This window comes from Rhinatrema bivittatum, chromosome 1 (assembly GCF_901001135.1).
Source record: "Rhinatrema bivittatum chromosome 1, aRhiBiv1.1, whole genome shotgun sequence".
Lineage (NCBI taxonomy): Eukaryota > Metazoa > Chordata > Amphibia > Gymnophiona > Rhinatrematidae > Rhinatrema > Rhinatrema bivittatum.
In genome coordinates, this window is record NC_042615.1 from 10,975,933 (window position 1) to 11,001,154 (window position 25,222).

General features: G+C 41.1%; 1 protein-coding gene across 8 annotated transcripts in view; it reads left to right on the forward strand.

Moving 5' to 3' along the window:
* ADAD1 (adenosine deaminase domain containing 1) overlaps nt 1–25,222 on the forward strand; it is a 551,435-nt gene that overhangs the window by 504,694 nt on the left and 21,519 nt on the right. For 6 of the 8 annotated variants that reach the window (XM_029586923.1, XM_029586984.1, XM_029586949.1 and 3 more), the window contains one exon: nt 8,740–8,840. The exons of the other annotated variants lie outside the window; for them this stretch is intronic. In XM_029586923.1, the coding sequence (XP_029442783.1) occupies nt 8,740–8,840 (101 nt within the window). The remainder of the gene's footprint in view (nt 1–8,739; nt 8,841–25,222) is intronic. 8 annotated transcript variants of the gene reach the window in all.

The window sequence follows — 25,222 nt, forward strand, 5'->3', positions numbered from 1 at the left end:
GAAAAAAAATCAGCCTTTTCACTTCACTTCACAAATTCCCCACACCTTATTGAGAGTTAGTGCATTCACTATATGTCTGGTGGTGGCCTACAGGGGAATGATCAAATACATTTAAAGGACCCTAATTAGACACATAGGCTTAATTGGCATCTCAGAGACATGGTGGAAGGAGGATAACCAATGGGACAATGCTATACCGGTTACAAATTATATCACAATGATAGAGACGAGCATCTGGGAGGTGGGGTGGTGCTTTTTGTCCGGGATGGCATAGAGTTCAACAGGATAAAGATCCTGCATGAGACTAAATGCACAATCGAATCTTATGGGTAGAAATCCCTTGTGTGTTGGGGAGAATATAGTGATAGGAGTATACTACCGTCCACCTGGCCAAGTTGGTGAGACGGACAGTGAAATGCTAAGAGAAATTAGGGAAGCTAACAAAATTGGTAGTGCAATAATAATGGGAGATTTCAATTACCCCAGTATTGACTGGGTAAACGTAAAATCGAGACATGCTAGAGAGAGCTCCAGGATGGAATAAATGACAGTTTTATGGAGCAGTTGGTTCAGGAACCGACGAGAGAGGGAGCAATTTTGGATCTAATTCTCATTGGAGCACAGGATTTGGTGAGAGGTAACAGTGGTGGGGCTGCTTGGCAATAGTGATCATAATCTGATCAAATTTGAATTAATGACTGGAAGGGGGACAGTAAGTAGATCCATATCTCTAGTGCTAAATTTCAAAAGAGAAACTTTGATAAAATGAGAAAAATAGAAAAAAAACTGAAAGCAGCTACAAAGGTAAAAAGTGTGCAAGAGGCTTGGGTGTTAAAAAAAAAAACAAAAACAAAAAACAACATTCTAGAATCACAGTCCTGCTGTATTCCACACATTAAGAAAGGTGGAAGGAAGACAAAATGATTACCGGCAAGGTTAAAAGGTGAGGTGAAAGAGGCTATTTTAGCCAAAAGATTTTCATTCAAAAATTGGAAGAAGGATCCAACAGAAGAAAATAGGATAAAGCACATAAGCATTGGCAAGTTAAATGTAAGACATTGATAAGACAGGCTAAGAGTGAATTTGAAAAGAAGTTGGCTGTAGAGGCAAAAACTCACAGTAAAAACTTTTTTAAATCTATCCGAAGCAGAAAGCCTGCGAGGGAGTCAGTTGGACCATTAGATGATCGAGGGTTTAATGGGGCACTTAGAAAAGATAAGTCCATTGTGGAAAGATTAAACGATTTCTGTGCTTCGGTGTTTACTGAAGAGGATGTTGGGGAGATACCAGTTCCGGAGAAGGTTTTCATGAGCAATGATTCGAATGGACTGAAACAAATCACGGTAAACTTTGAAGATGTGATAGGCCTAATTGACAAACTGAAGAGTAGTAAATCACCTGGACTGGATGGTATACACCCCAGGGTTCTGAAGGAATTCAAAAATGAAATTTCAGATCTATTAGTGAAAATTTGTAACCTATCATTAAAATAATCCATGGTACCTGAAGACTGGAGGGTGGCTAATGTAACCCCAATATTTAAAAATGGCTCCTGGGGCAATCCAGGAAACTACAGACCAGTTAGCCTGACTTCAATGCCAGGAAAATTAATGGAAAGTATTCTAAAGATCAAAATCACAGAACATATAGAAAGACATGGGTTTAATGAAGGGTAAGGTAAGGTTTGTCTTTTTGCGGATGATACTAAGATCTGCAACAGAATGGACACACCGGAAGGAGTGGAGAGAATGAGACGTGACTTAAGGAAGCTGGAAGAGTGGTCGAAGATTATGGCAGCTGAGATTCAGTGCCAAGAAGTGCAGAGTCATGCATATGGGGAGTGGAAATCCGAAAGAATTGTATTTGATGGGAGATGAAGGACTGATGTGCACGGAGCCGGAGAGAGACCTTGGGGTGATTGTTTCGCCGACTTCAGATCATTAGTCACTATGTGACAAGGCAATAGCTAAAGCCAGAAGAATGCTGGGCTGCATAGAGAGAGGAATATCTAGTAAGAGAAAGGAAGTGATGATCCCCTTGTACAGGGCCTTGGTGAGGCCCCACTTGGAGTACTGTGTTCAGTTCTGGAGACCGTATCTCCAAAGGGACAGAGACAGGATGGAGGCAGTCCAGAGAAGGGCAACCAAAAAGGTGGATGTCTTCATAAAATGACTTTTGAGGAGAGATTAAAGAACCTAAATATGTTCACCCCGGAGGAGAGGAGGAGCAGATGAGATATTTATTTTATTTATTTAAACATTTTTATATACCGGCATTCGTTGTGGACATCATGTCGGTTTACAGTAAACAGGTTAAGTTTGGAAAATTACATTTTAACAGGGAAGTCAAAACTGGGAGAGGGGGTAACGATAGGCAGCTAAGAAAAGACAGGGTAAACAAACAAGGTTCCTCGCTGTGAGGAGATAGAGTATAACAAAACATAGTTCCTCAATATGAGAAAAAGGGAGTAGACGTATTGTGGTATATGCCTGTGTGTGGTGTATGTGTGTGTGTGTGTGATATGATACAGACTTTCAGATATCTGAAAGGTTTTAATGATTCATGGTCAACATCAAACCTTTTACAATAGAAAAAAATCAATAGAACTAGGGGGTCACAATTTGAAGCTCCAGGGAGGAAGACTCAGAACCAATGTCAGGAAGTATTTCTTCATGGAGAAGGGTGGTGGATGCCTGGAATGCCCTTCCAGAGGAAGTGGTGAAGACAAACGGTGAAAGATTTCAAAGCGGCATGGAATAAACACTGTGGATCCATATAGGCTAGAGCAGAGCTTTCCAAAGTGTGTGTCGCGACACTTTAGTGTGTCACCTGTATGAGATGAGTTGAGAGATTGTGTGCATGTATGAGATGAGTTGAGAGATTATGTGCGTGTATGAGATGAGTTGAGAGACTGTGTGTGGGAGTGAGGACCTGAATGTTTGCAGAGACAGCATGTGAGAGCCTGTGTGTGTGTGTGAGAGAGACAGTATGTGCCAGTGAGAGCCTGTGTGTATGAATGATTGTATGAGAGAGAGCATGTGACAGTGAGAATCTGTGCTTGAGCAAGACAGCATGTGGGAGTGAGAGAGAGCCTGGGTGTGAGTCAGACAGCATGTGCAAGAGAGAGACTGTGTATGAATGATTGTATGAGAGAGAGCATGTGAGAGCCTGTGTGTGTGTGAGAGAGAGAGAAAGCATGTGAGAATGAGAACCTGACAGTATGTTTGAGGGAAGAAGATAGATGGAGAGAAAAGAAATAGAAAAAAAAGACAATATGAAAGGAATTGGCAAAAAAAATAAGAAAGGCAAGGTGGAACAAAAAAGCCTGTGACCAACCGATAGAAAACTAAGATCAGACAGCAAAGGTAAAAAAAGAAAATTACTTTTTACTGATTGGCACATGTAATTTTTGGTAATGTGCAAAAGTAGCATTTTCTCTATGCGGATCTCACAATGTACGAGATCAACATGGAGGAAGTGGAAACCCACGGGGCCTACACAGAGGAGGCAACAGAATGGGCTTCAGTGCCAATAGCAGCAATCAGCGCCTCCCAAATAGCCATGCGGCATCAGTGACAGTGATAGTGGCAGCAGAGGAATGAGAGAGGCTCTTGAGGTTGCTGGCAAAAGAAAGAGAGGGGGGGTCTGCCTTTAGTGTGCATGTGAATGAATGGGAGTCTGCCTGGGGGTGTATGTGTGTGAATGCATGGGCGCCTGCCTGAGGGTGTGTCTGTGTATGAGAATGTATGGGTGTCTTCCTGGGGTTTGTATGTGTGAGCATAGGTGCCTGCCTGTGTGTGGTGTATGTGTGTGTGTGTGAGAGAATGAATTGGTGCCTGCCTGGGGGTCTGTGTGTGTGAGAATGAATTGGTGCCTGCCTGGGGGTCTGTCTGTGTGAGAATGAATGTGTGCATACCTGGGGGATGGTGTGAAAATGAATGGGAGCCTGCCTGGGGGTCAGTTTCAGTGTGTGAGAATGACTGGGAGCTTGCCTGGGTGTGTGTGTTTGTGTGTATGTGAGGGAGCCAGAGAGAGTGAGAGCATGAGTGTGTATGAGAAAATCCAGGGGAGTAAGAGTTTGTGTGTGGGGGGGAAGGGTGTGGAGGGGGAGAGAGTGTCCTAGAGCCTGAGAGTGTGTCAGTGTCTGTGAGAGCGAGAAGTTATGGTGGGTATAAGAGCATGAATATGTATGTATGTGACAGTGTATGTGTGAGAGAGAATGGACATGTGAGTATGAGTGAGAGAGAGAGGATAACCTCCTAATCCTTGACAATATCAGGGTGACTGGAAATCAAGAGCTCCCACGTATGGACAGCAGGGGTGTTTTTAAATCCTTATTAGTTTTAATTATTGGGTGTTATTTGATATATGTGCTGTTTTTAAATATTTTATTGGTATTTGGGAAATTGTAAAAAATGTATATGATTTTAATGAATAGAAATTCTATTTATCAGTAGTTTTAAAATATTCTTTTATTAGTATGGTTTTACTATTATAACTGATGCTTTATGTTTCTTGATTTTATTTGTTTTATGAGGAATGGTGGTTCTGTTTTTCCATTGTTAATACACAGAGTCTGGCTTCATACTAATGTTTTTGTCAAATTTGTGCTCCTTTATTCTGTATTTGGTGAGGGTCTGTCTCTGCTCTGTGTGTGTGACCATGATGAAAGATTCTGCTAGCATAGGGATCTATAGCAATCGGGTTTGTTTTGTTTCCTCAGTAGGTGGTGTATTGGTATTCTAGGACCCAGTGCAATATTTACCCTTGCTTATTCACAGGTAGGGTTATTGTTGTTTGAGTCCTTGGTGTTATTACTGTTATGTTACGATGGGATTGCAGTATAGATTTTGAGTGTCTTTTTTGCGAGGTTTTGTGTTAGTTCGCAATGTGCCTGGCAGTGGAAGGTGTTTGTGCTGCTGTTACTGTGAGGTGACACCAGAATTTGAAAATATCTTTTAGTATGATGAGCTGTAAGGGAAACATCCAAGCTCCATTGTTTGGGGGAATTTCAGTGGATGCACAGAGTTACAGAACTGGAGGTGCAGGATTTATATTGACATTCTGTCCCTTCCTATAAATTCCAGTCTTCACTCTCATAGCCATATAGAATTAGTTGAATGAGGCTATCAAATAATTATATAGTGTGAAACTGGCCAGTTTTTTAAAATTACGCAGAAGACCCTTTGGACTTTCTTATTAACACCAAATATTCAAAATCTGTGTTCATCCCATCAAGCTCATATATCTCATTAAAGAGATAAATTGAATAACACAATAACTTTGTTTTATTATTGTTATTCATAAATTAGAACAATAACATTAATCTTGGAATATTATATATTTTTAATATAAATGAGAGGTTTTCACAAGATAGGTTGTGTCGTGAAACATTTTATTATGTATATATTTAAGGAAACATACATAAATTGTCAAAATACATTTAGTTCGTTTAACCTTTAACCTCTGGTTTGCTAGTAAACTGAATTACTGTGTCCCGAAATTGTTTGTCTAAAAAGTGTGTCACCAACATGAAAAGTTTGGAAAGCTCTGGGCTAGAGGATGGGAAGCCAAGGGGGGTGGCTTGCTGGAATATTTACTACCTGGTGATTACTACCCTTACTTAAAAAATCTCTTGCACGGTTATTGCAACCCCAACATTGCTCTCTGCTTCAACGGCAAAGGGAAATGTGGAAAAGAGGATTTGCATTCAGATGGCAACCAAAAAGGGTCTGAACTACAGAATCTGGGTGGGTAAATAAAAGTGGGGGTAGCTTGTTTATTACGGCGGTTACTACCCTAAACCAGTTAAGCCTGATACATCACTCGAATGCATACACAGCGTTGTTCTCTGCTTCTACGGCAGGGGTAATATGGAAAAGAGGATTAGCATTCAGACAACAACCAACAAGGACTAAACTTCATAATCTGGGTAAACAAATAAGCGCGGGGTAAGCTTGCTTATTACGGCGGTTACTACCCTAAACCAATTAAGCCTGATACATTACTTTGAATACATATACAATGCTGCTCTCTGCTTCTACGGCAGGGGGGAAAAAAAGTAGAAAACAGGATTTACGTTAGGCAACAACTAACAAGGACTGAACTTCACAATCTGGGTAAATAATCGTGGGGGTAGCTGCTTATTATGGCGGTTATACCCTAAACCAATTAAGCCTGATACATCACTTTGAAAGCATATACAGCGTTGCTATCTGCTTCAACGGTAGGGAGAAGTAAGGACCGGTAGGGGGAAGTAAGGAAAACAGGATTTGCATTCAGTCATCATCCAACAAGGCATCGATCTGTACAGTCTGGGTGAACAAGCATCGGGGTGGCTTGCTTGATGCAGTGGTTACAACCCTTAAACATAAGCCTTATGCTCACCTTTGATGCAACTCCAGCATTACTCTCTGCATCAATGACAGGAGATGGCAGGAAATTTGAATCAAACAGTTACCAACAAAAGCCCTGAAGTTGGTGGTTGGTGAAACAGATAAGTATGGGAAAATAAGTCGAAATGTTCTGGGCAGACTGGATGGGCTGATTGGTCTTTTTCTGCTGTCATTTCTATGTTTCTGTGTAATGGAACAAAGTCAGCATATATCTGTATATGTGCTAGATAAGTACAACGTTTCCTTGCCTTTGACAAAATTGATATAACTGAAGGTGTCTTTTTTTTTTTTTAACAACTTTTTCCTTTCAAGAGCAATGCTGTAAAACAAATGGAACAGGATCTTCCATCAGAGTCCTCGTGTAGTAGACTCTGGACTTCTGTTAACAGAAGAGGATAATCTATGCTCAGTCTCTTCAGGTCTGCATGCCAAGGTCATCTTGACCAATCTGGGGCAGCTACTATTAATTGTGCCTTTTCCATCTCCACCTTTCGAGCAATGCACCCTATGAGTGACCACAGAGGGAAAACATTCATTAACCCTGCAATTGGCCAAACCTGTACTAGTGCATCTGTCCCCTTGGATACGATTTCTTTGCTCGGCTGAAGAACGGTTTCACGTTGGCATTGTTGTGTATTGCCATTAAATCTATTTGTGGCATGCTTCATTTTTATACTACTAATAGAAACTATTTGTTACACAGCTCCCATTCTCCTGGGTCTAGAAGATTTCCCCTTAGTTTGCTTTCACATTCTTTTTTCTTGCAATATGTAATGCAGAAATTTGTTGTTGCAAATTGGCCTCCACCCATAGAAATGGTTGGTCCTTCTCTTCTGAGATACCTTGAGAATGCATTCTTCCTTGTTTATGTAAGCTATAGTTGTTGCATTGTCGCAAAGAATTCTTACTGCCTTTGCTTTCAATTATGACTGGAAATGATGTGCACCAGTTGTATAGCTCTTGTCTCTAATCTGGCGATTGCCCAAGAGACCTCCGATTGAGTTCAGAGACCTTGGATATACTGATTTTAACAGTATGCTCTTCAGCCTACTGCACTTGCATCCATTTCTACTACTACCCATGAAGGTAGGTCTAGAAATATCCTTCCCCTTGAAAGATTTACCTTGTCTGGCCACTAGCGGAGGCTCTGAGAATGGAAGGGAGAGACGACATTCATAATCTTGTTGCTGGGAGCTAAATCTGTAGCTGCTGCCATTGATCTTAAAAGTTTTTCTTCAGGCAACCAAATTGACTAATCTTTCACCTGGCCAATAATCTTCTCTTCTTTTCTCTGAAAAATAGTTTTCCTACCCTATTTTTGAATTGGGCCCCTAAAAATTCTGTTTGAATTCGCTGAAGATTGTTTTTGAATAATTTACTATTCAACCTAGTCTCCAACACTCTGACTGTGACTTTTAAACCATCTTGAAGAGAAATTGCTCTAATGAATCAATCATCCAAGTATCGATGAACCAATCTTCCTTCTTTTCTGGGCCACTGCTACCATTACAATCCTTGGTGCTGTTGCTATAAAGCAAAGGGAGTACTCTGAATTGATAGTGCTTCCTATTATGCAGAGGTAGAGATATATTTCTGATGCATTTCCCTTATACACCTTTTTGAGTTCTAGAGATGTCAAGAATTTTCCTTTCCTTACTGACAAAGTAACAATGAGAGTTTCCATATGAAACCATAGGATGTACAAACTCTTGTTCACCTCTTTTAAATCCAAAATTGGGCGATATGTACTGTCCTCCTTTGGTATGATGAAATATATTGAATAAGATTTGAGCCCTTGCTCTTGTTAAGGCACTGGGCAAATTGCTTGAAGTTGCAGCCCCTTGTCCAGCATTGCTTGAACTGCAATATTTTTTGTGGGATTCACACATGGTGACTCCACGAATTTCTCCTTCACTGGATGTGCTAACTCGAAAGCATAATTTTTTTTTCACTAATACCCAATGATCCAACATTACATGGATCCACTCTTTGAAATAGTTTTGCAGATCTAAATCAAAGAGTAGATCATAGCCCATCACTGTTTTATACTTGCTGAGGTTATGGACCTTGTTGAATCAGATTTTGGTTTTCTAGCTCCCCAAAAGGACTGCATTTTTCCCATTGACATGAGAAATTGAGATGTCACTTGACTTGGAGGATGGAATCTTCTATAGTCCTGATATTGAATGTGAGGTCTGTAAGACCTACAGGCTAACTTGCACCTCTATCTTCTGGAAATTGCTGAGGTCGAGAATCTTCCAAAGTCTTTATTAATTTCTCCAGTTCCTTGCTGAATAACATCCTACCTTTGAAAGGTAATTTACAAAGATACATTTTTTAACAGAAATCCGCTGCCCAGTTATATGAGCCAAAGAATGTCACCTGGTACCCACTGATGAGAGAGCGTAAGGAAGATCTTAAAAGGCCATACATACTGTTTGCCAGGTAAGCTGCTGCTGATTCCAGTCTTGCAGACTCTTTTCTCTGTGGAAGCTGGATTCAGGGACTCATAACTTAAACTCTATCTTTAATGGATGGGCTAATTGAGGAAAAAATGTTTCAAAATTGCTTCAACTTTTTTTTATTCTGAAGATCTTTTAATGAGGCTCCTCCTACTAGAATAGTAGTTCTGAACACAGCCAAGACTAAAGCGTCCACCTTTGAAATTTGGAACAAGAACTCTTGATCTATTGGGAGCAGATACAACTTAGAGAAATACTTTATTTGCTTTAAGCCTGAATCTAGAGACTCCCGTTTGGACACTATCAACTTCTCAATTTCTGAACTGAGAGGGAAAACAAAAGATGACTTTCTGTAGCTCTTAATTATGGGTCCCATACTGGGATCTCTTTCTTCGGGATAAATTGACCTGAGAAATGAAGGTTGAAATTTACTTCTTATGAAATAGGTGTATTATGGAATCTTCTTCTGAATCGGAAAACATTTCTTCTTCCTCAAATGAATCAATTCCCCTTATAAACTCCAAAAAGTATATCTATTTCTAAAATAAATTCATCCTCTTTCTCTGCATTTGAAATGCATTATATTTCTAATGCATGAATTTGAGAAAATATGAGGAAAAACCGCTTGATGGATTAAGCCTTGAGTCATGTGGCAGCACGCTGAGTGTTGGGACCAGGAAGGTAAAAAAATAATTAATTTTCCTTACTTAAAAGTGACTTCTTTGCCGCAAGGTTGGATCAAGCAGTTTTAAAAATGGCTGTTTCATGAAGTTAGCAAGTAGCACATTTAAGACAAATTGGAGAAAATTCTTTTTCACTCAATGCACAATTAAGCTCTGGAATTTGTTGCCAGAGGATGTGTTTAGAGCAGTTAGTGTAGCTGGGTTCAAAAAAAGTTTAGATAAGTTTTGGAGAAGTCCATTAACTGCTATTAATTGCATCAGTAGCATGGGATCTTCTTGGTGTTTGGGTAATTGCCAGGTTCTTGTGGCCTGTTTTGGCCTCAGTTGGAAACAAGATGCTGGGCTTGATGGACCCTTGGTCTGACCCAGCATGGCAATTTCTTATGTACAAGCTTGATCCTCCCTCTATAGCAGGTGAGGGTGGATTCATATTCTTAATAGCCAGATTGTCCTTTGATCCTATTTTAGAAATCTGTGCTACTTTAGTTTTTCATTTGTCCCCTTTTTACCCGTGGCTCTTATAAAACATTGTAACTACAAATAAACATATTTTTCTTTTTGCTCAGAATTAATCTTTTACCGCTGCTTTTAAAAAGTTTTAATGTCCGGGCTGGATAGTAAAGATCACAGGGATCTTGCTTTTGCGGAAGGTCTGAGCAAGTACAGCCATTTTTGTTTTTTATTTATTATTAAATGAGCTTTCTGTTAAGCAGTGCTGTGGCAAGACTCAGAAAATAGTTCTCTCAAGGTACTCTGCTGACGCTAAGTAAAGTGCATAGAGAATCTTCTGAGTGAGACTAGCCGCAGAATGTGCACTGTCTCCCTAAACGTCTGCTATCAGGAAGGGGGCTTGCTTCACAAAAGGAGCTATACTCGATTTAGTGCTCACTAATGGAGATAATGTCTCAGACGTCCAGGTGGGCGCCCACCTCAGCAGCAGTGATCATCAGACGGTATGGTTTAATATCACAAAAAAGATACGGAAAAGAAGCACAAAAACCCGAGTTCTGCAGTTCAAAAACACAAACTTTGATGAAATGGGGAAGTACCTGGAGGAAGAACTAAAAGGCTGGGAGAATATGAGAGACGTGGATCAACAGTGGACCAATCTAAAAGGAGCAATTGCCAAGTCAACTAATCTATATGTTAGAAAAGTAAAGAAAAGAAAAAGAAAAATGAAACCTATCTGGTTCGCAAAGGAGGTGGCTGACAAAATAAAGGCTAAAAGAACAGCGTTCAAGAAATACAAAAGATCCCAAAAAGAGGAGCACAAAGAAGAATATCTGGTAGAACTGAGGGAGACGAAGAAATTAATCAAGAGAGCAAAAAGTCAAGCGGAAGAGAGGATTGCCAAGGAAGTAAAGAGAGGTGACAATTTTTCAGATACATCAGTGAAAAGAGAAAAGTTCAAAGTAGTATAGTGAAATTGAAAGGTGGAAAGGATCAATGTGTGGAGAGAGACGAAGAAATGGCAGAAATATTAAACGAATACTTCTGTTCTGTGTTCATGAAGGAGGACCCTGGAGAAGGACCGTCCCTAGTTAACAAGATACTGGAGGGGAGTGGAGTAGATGTAACTCCATTTACAGAAGAAAATGTATGGGAAGAGCTGGGGAAACTGAAAGTAGACAAAGCCATGGGACCTGATGAGGTTCATCCCAGGATACTGAGGGAGCTCAGAGATGTGCTGGCGGGTCCGCTGTGTGACCTGTTCAATAGATCCCTAGAAACGGGAGTGGTGCCGAGTGATTGAAGAAGAGCAGTGGTGGTTCCGCTTCACAAGAGTGGGAACAGAGAGGAGGCTGGTAACTACAGACCGGTTAGCCTCACTTCAGTGGTGGGAAAAGTAATGGAGTCACTGCTGAAAGAGAGAATAGTGAACTATCTACAGTCGGGAGAATTGCTGGACCAGAGGCAGCATGGATTCACCAGGGGAAGATCCTGTCAGACAAATCTGATTGACTTTTTTGACTGGGTAACCAAGGAATTGGATCGAGGAAGAGCACTCGATGTCATCTACTTGGATTTCAGCAAAGCTTTTTTTACGGTCCCACACAGGAGACTGGTGAATAAAATGAGAAGCTTAGGAGTGAGTGCCGAGGTGGTGACCTGGATTGCAAACTGGTTGACGGACAGAAGACAATGTGTGATGGTAAATGGAGCTGTCTCTGAAGAGAGGGAGGTTTTAAGTGGTGTACCACAAGGATCAGTGTTGGGACCGGTCCTGTTCAATATATTTGTGAGCGACATTGCGGACGGGATAGAAGGTAAGGTTTGTCTTTTTGCGGATGACACTAAGATCTGCAATAGAGTGGACACGCCGGAAGGAGTGGAGAGAATGAGACGGGATTTAAGGAAACTGGAAGAGTGGTCGAAGATATGGCAGCTGAGATTCAATGCCAAGAAGTGCAGAGTCATGCATATGGGGAGTGGAAATCCGAATGAACTATATTCGATGGGGGAAGAAGGGCTGATGTGCACGAAGCAGGAGAGAGACCTTGGGGTGATAGTGTCTAACGATATGAAGTCTGCGAAACAATGCGACAAGGCGCTGGGCTGCATAGAGAGAGGAATATCGAGTAAGAAAAGGGAAGTGATTATCCCTTTGTACAGGTCCTTGGTGAGGCCTCACCTGGAGTACTGTGTTCAGTTCTGGAGACCGTATCTACAAAGAGACAAGGACAAGATGGAGGCGGTACAGAGAAGGGCGACCAGGAAGGTGGAGGGTCTTCATCGGATGACATACGAGGAGGGATTGAACAATCTAAATATGTACTCCCTGGAGGAAAGGAGGAGCAGGGGGTGATATGATTCAGACTTTAAGATACTTGAAAAACCTTTCCGTCAGGAAAAAATCAGTAGAACCAGAGGTCACGAGCTGAGGCTCCAGGGAGGAAGACTAAGAACCAATGTCAGGAAGTATTTCTTCATGGAAAGGGTGGTGGATGCCTGGAATGCCCTTCCGGAGGAAGTGGTAAAGTCTAAAACTGTGAACGACTTCAAAGGGGCGTGGGATAAACTGTGGATCCATCAAGTCTAGAGGGCGTGAATAAAGAGGAGGCATTCAAACACTGCACGGAGCGGCAGTTGCCACAGAGGCATTCAAACACTGCACGGAGCGGCAGTAGCCACAGAGGCATTCACTGAGCGGGATGCCAGTGGCCAGTAGTTGGTGTTCCACCTTCACGGAGCGGAAGGATGGAGGGCTGCTATCTCCAAAAAAAAATAAAATAAAAAATAAAAACAGGGGTGGGTAAGAGTATGGGGTAAGGGTGTGGCCTACTTGTTACAGCAGTTGCTACCCCTAATTGAGCTGGACGTTCACTTGGGTGCAGATACGGCGCTGCTCTCTAAATTGGTGGTGGGGTGGAGGGGAATTAGGGCCGGAGGGTACTGGAAGCCAATAGTAACAGGTGGGAGAGAAAAAAAAGGGGAAAAAATGGATAAAGTGCGTAGCTTGCTGGGCAGACTAGATGGGCCATTTGGTCTTCTTCTGCCATCATTTCTATGTTTCTTTAGGGAGAAGCATGGCCCGGAGCTAGACTCTTTTGCATGTGACTATATTAAAAGAAATAAAACTAAACACATATCAAATAACTAAAGGAATTTTTGCTTCACCATCAGAAAGTCTTTTCATCAGCTGAAGACACAGAATATTGACATATGATTCCACACATGGTAAAAGTAGTAGTATTGATGTCATATTAAAAAAAAAAACCAAAAACAAACCTCTGCCTCCATCAACTGGAGAGTGGGAAGAAACCCCAACATTTTGGCCTGGTGTAGTAGATAGACAAGGAAGCTGTTCTTGGCCTTCAGCTCTGTTCATTGACTGTGCCAGTCTACTTGAAAAGCATAAGGACCATTATCTCTACCGCAGAGTTTCTTACACAAAAGCTGTTGCATCCTTTCCTGTGTCTAAGGATACATGTTGACCTGATATCCATTCTGAGCCCAGAGGCTGCCAGATATTACTGACTAGCACATGGACATTAAAATATCATTTCAAAAACTGTACGGCTTTGCTTCAATTTTTGATTGCTTATCAGTGTGGTGAGCAAAACAAACTTTATTTCCTAATTATATTAAGATCAGAAAGTTGATCCTTATTCATCTAGGTGTTGGCCTGCAATACTGTGAATTAACACATTTGTTAATGATCTGTTGGGCCAATTTTGAAACACTGAAATAAATGAATATAGCTATCTTGAATTACTGAAGCAATTATATATGTTTAGTTGACACAAACTTTATAAATTCACTAGTTTGGAGTTAGTGGAATATGTCTTTGAATAAATAAAAATTTGGGCAAACTCTAAATTTTTGTTCTGATTTAAAAAAAAAAAAAAAAAAGCTAAAATTCTATGGAGGTCTGCACAGGAAAAAATGTTTTCATTTATACCTGCTTAAAGGTTTCTCTTCCTTTCCGGAATGCCGCTGTGTGACGTCATCAGGCAGCACCTGAATCAACCTATAAAACAGCTGGGCCTACAGCGATTTTATTTGGGGGTTAACACGAGAGGAGTCCTTTTTATGTATATCCGCTTGGCTGTTTTGCTTTTCCCTTCCGGAATGCAACTGTGTGACGTCATGGGGCAACACCTGAAGCAGCCTGTAAAATATTTGTACCTGCACTATGTCCTCCTAAAGTTGTGTGCCGAAGGGACGCACCCCTTGAGAATTTCTGCCATCGATTTGAAGTCTCAGGGCATGTAAGTCTCTCATCTCTTTCATCTGATTTCTTTTGGTGACAGCTATATGGGGAAAAAGAGGAAAGGAATTCTTAGGTTTCTCCCATTCAGCCCTTTTGCTGCTCCTCTACCTCAGCCAGCCATCTTTAGTTTTTTGATCCCCAAGAATGATCAACATCTCAGGGCTGTTCAGCTAGGCACTTTTAGTGCCGCTGTTAATGGAGATTCTATTTCCTTAAACGCTGATGCTCGGACGCCTCCAAGGCTTCAAGAAATATCCCAGGTTGGAAATGGGAATTTGTTATCCAAAGAGGTTGTTGTTCCTCCTTGTAATGGGAAGATCTCCTAGGGTTTAGTCACATTGGTCAAGGTAACCCTGGTGATATTACTAATTCATCCCCATTGACTATGGCTATGGCTTCTGACATAAAACCTGCTCCCTATGGACTCTGTGGTCTACTATTATGGGAATGGGCAGCCCATTTTCTGGGAAAATTGACTTTGTAGTATCTTAATAAGAATCAGCTCTTCAAAAACAAGTTTTCATGAACAAAATTTCAACTTTTATGATAAAATTAATCTTTTGACTACACAATATAAGGAAATGCAACAATGTCTAGTGTGTCTGATCATAGATAAGGAATGGGCCTGTCATCAATTCATAAATCTAGATAATTCAAAGAGATTTAATTTAAGATTTCTCAATTTTGACAGTGGATTAATATTTCCCTTGAATTGCTGAAAAGCTGCTATCTGGAAACTTTTAAAAAATACTTTGGAATCTTTTCCACCTATTTCTAAGGTATTTTATCTTCCAGACAAAATTAAAGATGAAGTTCTAGTAGTAGTAATAACTGTATTCGAAAATCCACACTGTCTGCTGAATTTAACTGCCCTTTTGTAGAATTCTCAGCTGGAAGTTGACTTTTGTAACCTTGTTAGTAGTTTGTTTTGGAACCTTGAAAAAAGTGGACTTTAAAAATGTATTTTTGTACTAAGTCTTGTATAATTTTAGGTGATAAAATATCTTTTTTCCTAATGTTACTACAGCCACTCAACAAAGATGCAAATTTTCTTATGATACGACAGAGGGTTTTAGCTCTGGGTGCTACATTTGCTCTACTTTTTCCCTTTAAATATCACGTTAAGTGGAGTGGCAACAGATGTCTTATGAGCCTAGTCAGTTTGAAGGTTTTCTAGCAAACAGAGTTGGCCACTAGCTGTTAAGGTCTGTGTAAGGTTGACCAGCATTAAAGATTATATAAATTCTTGGGCTCAATGTTTTCAATATTTCCTTATTTCCAATTGATTTGTATATGAATGTATTTCATAGTTTTCTTTTTTATATTTGGAATGTTTTTTGGTTATTGAGAACTTTCTGACTTATAAAATTTGTTTGATCAGATAAAAAGTTAAAAACAATTATACTATATGAATTAAAATCTTTCAAACTTGTAGAAAACTTCTACAACCTGTACTTTCCTGGGATCTTAATGAGGTATTCACTCATTTGATGAGACTACCTGTTGAGCCCGTAAATAGTTGTTACCTTAAGTACTTGTGGATTTCTTGTTCCAGGGATCTGTTAGAATAGTGTTAACTTCAAGCATTGATAACTTACTTTCCTTACATAAAATAAGGAATAATTTTCCATACACATCCTAAGTTTCTTCTGTAAGTCTGATTTCCATTTTAATGTATTCTATTCTGTACCTTCTTTCCTAGACCTCAGCTTTAATAGAGCTGAATCGGCTATACATACCTTAGATTGTAAAAGAGCACTATCTTTTTACATCAGCAAAATTAAATATATTAGAAAGTCTACCCTGCTGTTTCTCTCTTGTGACCCTAAGAGACCTGGACTAGCAGTTACAAAACTTAAATTGCAAACAAGTATAAAAGGAATTGCAGTCCATCCGTAGACACAATAATGCTCCAAAAATGAAAGTAACCTAGAGGTTCAAATCCCAAGGCTGTTCCTTGTGACCTTGGGCACGTCACTTCACCTTCCATTGCCTCAGGTACAAACTTGAATACCTACAATATCGAAATGCAATCTGCTTTGAAATACCTGAAAAAATGGAATATAAATAAAATAAAAATAAAATTGACGTGCAGTAAGAAAATATCTCAGATGAGTTCAAAAACCAGAAATATTAGGTCAGTATTTTCAGAAAACTGACCCTCCTAAAAAAAAAAAAAAAAAAAAAAAAAGAGAAACACTGCTAACCACCACTCCATTCCAAAAGTGCTTCCTCCATCTCCTTCACCCTTCCGGCACTTTGACCCCTAGCAACACAGGCAGACAGGGAAAAAACATGAAGCAGCTTATGAAGGATGGCACCAAAAGCACTTGTAAAGCTACCTCTTTCCACAGTTCCAAAGCTATATACTCGCACTGCTCTAAAAACACAACATACATACCACTACATACTTCTATTCATCTGATCGCTATTCTTCCCACATATGCACCACACATTCCTACACACCCACCAAACCCTCACACCTCCACACTTACATATGCACATACCACGCTGCTTCCCTGAAACAGATCCCTAACGTAAATTCCATCTTCTAATACTCACTTAATTGCCACCCACAAACACATTAGCCGATTCAGCTCTATTAAAGCTATTACTGGCCATGACAGATACCATACTTAAAGGTATGGACCATGGAAATTCGTACTTACTCGCCCTACTAGACATTTCAGCTGCCTATGACACAGTCAACCACCAAATATTAATGACCCGTTTGGCAGAAATAGGTATTACTGACACAGCCCTTTCATGGCTCTCCCCCTACCTCACACACAGAGAATACCTAGTAAAAATTGACAAATACGAATCCTCACACATCCCTATCACTCAAGGTGTCCCCCAAGAATCCTCATCATCCTCCACCCTCTTTAATATTTATCTCTTACCACTATGCCACCTTCTCTCCGACCTAGGCCTGAAATGTTTCCTATATGCGGATGACGTGCAGATTCTCATCCCGTTTCAAAAATCCATAAATGAACCCCTACAACGCTGGGAATCCTGCCTCGCCACTATAGACGCCTTGCTATCTAAACTCCACCTAGCTCTAAATACATCAAAAACTGAAATACTCGTCATCTCTAATCAGCCTGACCGTTACACACTCCCCACACTACAGAACACTCTCCAGAATAATACCACGGCCCACTCTCAGCCCCTTTTTGTAAGAGACCTAGGTGTGTTTATAGACCAATACTTAAACTTTAAACCCCACATCAAAGCACTCCTAAAGGGAGGTTTCTATAAACTAAACATCCTTAAAAAACTCAACCCCTCCTCCACACCCACGATTTCCGCACAGTCATACAGACCACTATGCTCACCAAACTAGACTACTGCAACTCCCTTCTACTAGGCCTGCCTGCCACCACCACAACCGAAATGCTCATTATCTCCCAAGATCCCCTCACCATCTCTTCAAGCTCCTCTCAACCAAACTCAATTAGCAAGTTCTCACCAGACGTCAGGGATCTTGGAGCCTGGCTAGACAACAATCTAAACCTAAAAAAGTTTGTAAACAATACCGCAAAGGACTGCTTTTACAAACTGCAAGTCCTCAGAAAGCTAAAACCCCTCCTTCACTTCTCTGACTTCCGGCTAGTACTTCAATCCATCATACTATCTAAGCTCGATTATTGCAACTCCCTCCTTCTCGGTCTACCCTCAAATACCATCAAACCCTTACAAATGGTTCAAAACGCCGCTACCAGAATACTTACAAACTCTAATAAAAGAGATCACATCACTCCAATCCTTCGTAACCTACATTGGCTTCCTATTAACCACAGGATCCTCTATAAAGTGCTCACAATTATTCACAAAGCAACATACAATCTTGCTCCGATCATGTTAAGCACCCAACTCCAACCTCATACTTCATCCAGATCAATTAGAAGCGCATACAAAGGCACATTGCAAGCCCCACAGGTAAAATCATCACTCAGCAAAAGAGCACTATCTTCAGGAGGCACCCACCAATGGAATGCGCTCCCCCCAGATCTAAGACTAGAACCAAGTCATCAGGAGTTCAAAAAAAAGCTAAAAACATGGCTTTTCCGTCAAGCCTTCCCAGACATCTAATGCTACCTAATCAAGTCTTTTAACCCAAATCATGGGTTATCTCACTGTTTTTCCTATTACGATTTTTTTTCAACTGTACCTTAATTTTTGAGCTCTTTCATCTTTGTATTTATACTGTACTCACACTCCATTTACTCTATCTCTTTTTTATATTTATTTTCTATATAATATTTATTACTATGTTTAATTGGTTATCTATTCTATTTGTTCCATCATTATTATTGTTCTATTGTTACCTGTTTTATTGTTCAACTGTTCTATGTAAAGCCCACTACTCTTTTTGGGCATTTAAAAGTTGTATGTAAACCGGATTGATTTGTAGTTCCTACAAGAACTTCGGTCTATAAAAATTAAAAATAAATAAATCAAACCCCTTCAAATTCTACAAAATTCCATGGCCAGAATCATAACCAGCACTCGTAAAAGGGACCACATCACCCCTATCCTAAAGGACCTACATTGGCTGGCCATCTCCTTCCGCTCACAATACAAGACTCTCACCATCCTTCACAGCTCCTTACATAAGCACAATTACACCTGGCTAGATGAAATGCCTCATTACCGTTCCTCTGACCGCCCCACAAGAACCGCCCATACAGGCACTCTCCACACCCCATCCCTCAAATCTGCGCATTTATCACTTACCAGAGAGAGGGCTTTCACTATCGCTGGTCCTACCCTTTGGAACTCCCTCCCCACCCTCCTCCGCCTAGAGCCATCACTTCACAAATTCAAGAAAGGAGTCAAGACATGGCTTTTCCGACAGGCTTACTCCGATGCAAACCAAACATAAGCTCCCTCCCTTACTCAGCTCCACCATACTCGACCTACTCACTTGCCCCCCTCTGTCCTATCCTTCCTCTGCCCTCTACACCCCACCATACTTTCCCTTATTCCTCCACGCGACCCTAACCTCTTTATATTGAAGAGAACAACGTCAAATTGATAAAACATTGCTGGTCTTTTAGAGCACCATCTTAGTAATACATAAGTTGATTGTTATTGTACATATTTTCAACTGTATATAGTTCATCTATTGTTCTCAATCTTTACTGCCTCTCCGATCCCATCCCTGTCCCCTCCCTCTCCCACTCTCCCTCTTCTTCTTTTCCCCCCTCCCCCCCTGTTTTACTGTATTATTGTTTTTATTGTTTTATTGTTTTTATTGTTTTTTTGTAATTTTCCTCCTTTAAGTTCACTGTAAACCGGCATGATGTGCTTCACAAATGTCGGTAAATAAAAGTTAAATAAATAAATATACTCCTTACCCCTATGCACTTCAGCTCCCCATACAACCCCATTTACCTGCTATCCTCTTACCCACCTCTTGACCCCACATAAACACTTCCCTTATACTCATTCACCACACATGGATTCCTACAGATTCTCATTACCCACATATTCCTACACCCAGACACCCACCACTCATCACCCTTCACACTTATATGCCTCCCACATTTCCTCACATAAACAAACCCCTCCCCGAATACCAACACTTACCTGCCATCTACATGTACTCCTGGGGTAAGGATCAGTGTCCTATTGTGGATGGCAATCTGGTTAAAAGACAGAAAACAGAGTAGAACAAAATGGTAAATTTCCATAATGAAGAAAGGTAAATAGTGGAGTGCCCCAGGGATCTGTTCTGAGACCGATGCTTTTTAATATATTTATAAATGACCTGGAGATGGGAACAACAAGTGAGGTGATCAAATTTGTCGATGACACCAAATTATTCAAAGTTGTTAAATCACAAGAGGATTGTGAGAAATTGCAAGAGGACATTGCAAAACTGGGAGACTGGGTATGCAAATGGCAAATGAAATTTAATGTAGACAAGAGCAAAGTAATGCACTTAGGGGAAGAGTAACCCAAATTATAGCTACACATTGCAAGGTTCCACATTAGGAGTCAGCAGTCAGAAAAAGGATTGAGGCGTCTGATAATGTTGAAATCTGCTCAGTGTGCAGCTGCTGCCAAGAAAGCAAATAGAATGCTAGGGATTAATAGAAAAGGATTGAAGAATAAAACAAAGAATATTATAATGCCTCTGTATCACTCCATGGTGTGACCTCATCTTGAGTATTGTGTGCACTACTGGACATCATATCTCAAAAAAGATATAGCAGAAGGGCGCTGTCGGCGTCTGCGTGCGGACATGTAAAGGCTCAGCTCCGATTCCTCTCCAGCCCTACAACCCACAGAAACGCTTAAAAAATTAACAACCTTGGTGGACAGGACCCCGGAGACAAGAGGCATGCTTTTATACGCGCCCCAAATGACTTCCAAGAGGAAAACCACAGATTTGCAGCAATTTTCATACGAGAAAAATCCTCCGGAGTCAGGTCAAGATGGCACCGAGACTGCGGGTGCCGAGGTGAGGGAGGCCAGAGTAATGACGGAACCCTTAAGTTCCATAGAACCGATGGACGACTCTGCCAGGCTGTCGCTCCAAACTAGAGATGAAGCCCAGCAATGGTTCATCGAGCTCAGAGCCGACTTAAAGCAGCACAGGTCAGAAATAATGGCGTCAGTCGCCGATTTAAAAGAGGACCTTGCAGCCCTCGGGAACAGAGTAGATGACACTGAGAATCACATTGATGGACATGGTGATGCTATTAATTCGCTGACTAACCAGCAAGCAACTTCTACCTCTGATATTCAGGAACTACAAAACAAGGTGGAAGACCTTGAAAACCGGTGCAGGCGAAATAATCTTCGCATACAGGGAGTCCCAGAAAGCCCTGAGTATGCTGAGGTGAGCGACGTAGCAACTCAAATATGCAATTATACTTAGCAGGGAAGTGAGGGTGACCAGGAGCACACTTCCTTGCCAGCTGAGATTAAATTTGAGCGGGCACATCGCGCCCTCGGCCCCAGAAGGGATCAAAGACCAAGGGACAAGGTGCTGTGTTTTACAAGCTTCCCTGTTAAAGACTGCGTGCATTCTATTTCCCGCCAGCTGAAAGACATAAAATGGAATAACCTTAACTTATCCATATATCAGGACCTCTCCCCGGTTACTTTAAAGAAAAGATTTGATCTCCAGGAAGTAACAGCTCAATTGCGGGAAAAGAACATAAAATACCGCTGGACTTACCCTTTTGGGCTAACTTTTCAAGTCCAAGGCATTGGCTATAAAATCACCACTATCAAAGAGGCAGTTGAGGCCTTCAACAGGGCACAAATCCCAGCTACATTTCAGGCTAACAGATCAGCGCCGGCCCAGCAGAAGATGGACAACGCACCTAGATGGCAACGGGCAGACAAGGGTGGAAAGAGGCTTCGTCGACAACCGATACCCGAAGATCCGCAACACCGAATCATGGATGAAGCATAGCAACCTCCAGATTAAATTCATCAACCTTTGGGACTGAAATACGCCAAAATGGCGCGTCCATATAATTGAACTTAAGGTCCATCACGAAGAGGGTTTGTCTATACCAGTTAATTTTCTTGCTGTTTATTTAACAGCTTTTATATACCGGTATTAGTGGGGACATCATACCGGTTCACATTTGAACAAAAGGGCTGAAATTACATGTTAACAGGGAAGATGAACTGGGAGGGGGAAAACTTGAGAGCAGCATAGAAGGAGAGGTTAAATATAACAAAGAGGTAACTTTGAGTGATCTTAACAAAGAAGGCAGAATCATACTATAGCAATACCTGGGAGAGAGGTGGGTGGAGATACTAATCAGGGTAGGCACGTTTAAATAACCAGGTTTTTAACTTCTTTTTAAATTTGATGGAGCAGGGTTTGAGACGCAGGATAGGGGGACGGGCCAGCAATTGAGAAGGTGCGGACACGAGTGGAGGAGAAGCGGGCTGTTTTAAGTGAGGGTACAAGTAGGGTGCCTTTATTGGTGATTCTGGTAGGTCTAGTGGAGTGGTAGAGGTTAAAGTGCAGGTCGAGCCAGTTGGAGTTGTGAACATGGAGGGATTTGTGTACAATGGTCAGAGTTTTGAGTGGATGCGGGAGAGGATCGGGAGCCAGTGTAACTCTTTGAGGATGGGGGTGTTAGAGAGGATTCGTACTGTTGCATTTTGCAGCATCTGCAGCAGTAGCGGTTTTATTGTAGAGTAGGGAAGACCAAGGAAAAGAGCGTTACAGTAGTCTAATTTGGTGGGGATAGTGGTTTGGATTACTGTACGGAAATCTTGGGTGTGTAATAGAGGTTTCAATTTTTTCAGGATGTTAAGCTTGAAAAAGCCTTCTTTGAGAATGGAGTTAACGTATTTCTTCATGTTTAATTGTTGATCAAGGATGACTCCAAGATCTCTTACAGATGATTGTGCTGTGGTGTTGTAGAGCTTGGGGTATTAGGCAGTGGGGCAGAGGAGGAGAGTGGGAGGAGATAAGTAGCAGTTCGGTTTTGTTGGTGTTGAGTGCCAGTTGGAGGTTGGTGAGCAGGGAATTGATGGCTGCAAGACAGCTTTCCCAATGGTTTAAAGCATCAGAGATGGAGTTGTGGACAGGTATAATGATCCGAACATCGTCAGCATAAAGAAAGAACTTATAGAAACATAGAAATGACGGCAGAAGAAGACCAAAAGGCCCATCCAGCAGAGGGATCCAAGATGGCGCTGATGTGAGAGGAGTGGAGAAAGGAGCTCCTGATCCGTTTGCATTGTAAAATTATTTGTCGTCGTTTTTGGGGTCTAGCAGAGTGCGATGCCCCATACGAAACGTAAAGGAAGGGTCAGAGAGGATGCCCCGACCCCATCGCGACCCTCTCTTATTCAAACAACGATAGAGGGTTTCTATCCACAAGCAGAATGTCCAACCCTGGAGAGTCCCGTGAGAGCGCTAGGTGAGGAGCAAGCGCCAACGCTCATGGGAGAAGTCACGCTCAGTCCCAGGGCTCCAACTGTGCCTAAACCACCAAGCGCCGAAGAAGCCACTGATCCTGGCCGGTCCCAGCAACGGATGGCGTTGTCTGCGATAAGCCCGATCGGGGAGAGATCAGTGGAAGAGATTTCGGCGGTGAAAACAGCGCGAGGACTGTTAACTTCCTCGCCTTTGATGGAGGGCGAAATCGAGGACGCTCGAAACCGCAGCGGTGAAGAAATGGCCGCTTCGGGTGGGAAGAAAACACAGCCCCGAAAGACTCCGGATTTCCAGGCAGATTCTCCAGTGCAAACGGTAACCATATTACCTTATACTAAGTTTGAGAAACCAAAGGTTGTTACAATGGAGACACTGTGGCAAGCGATATCTGCTCTACAAAATAATGTATTAAATCTAACTACATCTATAAAAGAATTACAAACAGCGTTTTATAATGTCAACCCTGTGATATCTCAACATACTGAGACCATAGAGACACTGGATAAAGAGATTAATCAAATTAAACAAGTACAAGCTGCAATAATAAAAGGAGAAACACTTCTAAGCAAGAAGGTGGAAAACCTGGAAAATCTGCAGAGATATAATAACCTTAGAGTTATAAATTTTCCCAAGTGCAGGTTAGTTTCTCCAAGAGAACAATTGAAGAACTATTTCCAAGATGTATTACAATTATCTACAGAAGCATTACCTAAGATAACATCAGCTTATTTTGTTTCCTGGAAAAATGTTGGAGAAATGGAAAATCAACCAGTGGAAGGAGAATCATTGAATGTAACTGATTTGATTGAATCTTCTTATATATCTCAGATTGAAAGAAGAGGTACTTTATTAGTAAAATTTAAGTCACCCTCTGAGAGGGATGACTTGCTAAAATTGTATTTGCAAAATCGTACCTCCCTTTATCTGGGTCAAAGACTATGGATTTATCCGGATGTCTCTAGGGAAACCCAGACAAGACGTAAAAAATGTTTGGTTTTGGCAAATCAAGCCAGAACATTAGGGATACAAATTATGATCAGATTCCCTTGTAAGTGCGCTATGCGCGTAGATGGTGTAAAATATTCTTATTTTGATCCAGAGCAACTGGAGAAATTCCTGGAAACCCGACGTAGTCAAGGAACTGTGCAAGCAACTATAACTTCCCAACAGTTGGTTTAATGTTTTGTTTCTGCTAAATCTCACTATATATATGGTGTATATCCTTATGGTAATAAGTGCTCCTTTGAATTTTTGGATCCCCTACAATTGTTTTGTACACAGGAATACTTTGGTAATTCTAAATATGTAAAGAGAAGTTATATTTTGATTATACTTGCTTTTTGGTTCTTATATTTTTCAGGATAACTAACTGAATGTAAAATTTAATAATTATGTATATCCTGTTTTTCTTTAAACATTATACTTGATAAATGTATTAATGGAAATTTGCAAAATAAAAAAAAAAAAAAAAAAAGGCCCATTCAGTCTGCCCAGCAAGCTTCACACATTTTTTTTCTCATTCTTATCTGTTTCTCTTAGCTCTTTGGTTCTATTTCCCTTCCACCCCCACCATTAATGTAGAGAGCAGTGATGGAGCTGCATCCAAGTGAAATATCAAGCTTGATTAGTTAGGGGTAGTAGGGGTAGTAACCGCCGCAATAGCAAGCTACACCCATGCTTATTTGTTTTACCCAGACTATGTTATTCAGCCCTTATTGGTTGTTTTTCTTCTCCCCTGCCGTTGAAGCAGGGAGCTGTGCTGGATATGCGTGAAGTATCAGTTTTTCTTCTCTCCTGCCGTTGAAGCAGAGAGCTATGCTGCATATGCGTGAAGTATCAGTTTTTATTCTCCCCTGCCGTTGAAGCAGAGAGCTGTGCTGGATATGCGTGAAGTATCAGTTTTTCTTCTTCCCTGCCGTTGAAGCAGAGAGCTATGCTGGATATGCATTGAAAGTGAAGTATCAGGCTTATTTGGTTTGGGGTAGTAACCGCCGTAACAAGCCAGCTACTCCCCGCTTTGTGAGTGCAAATCCTTTTTT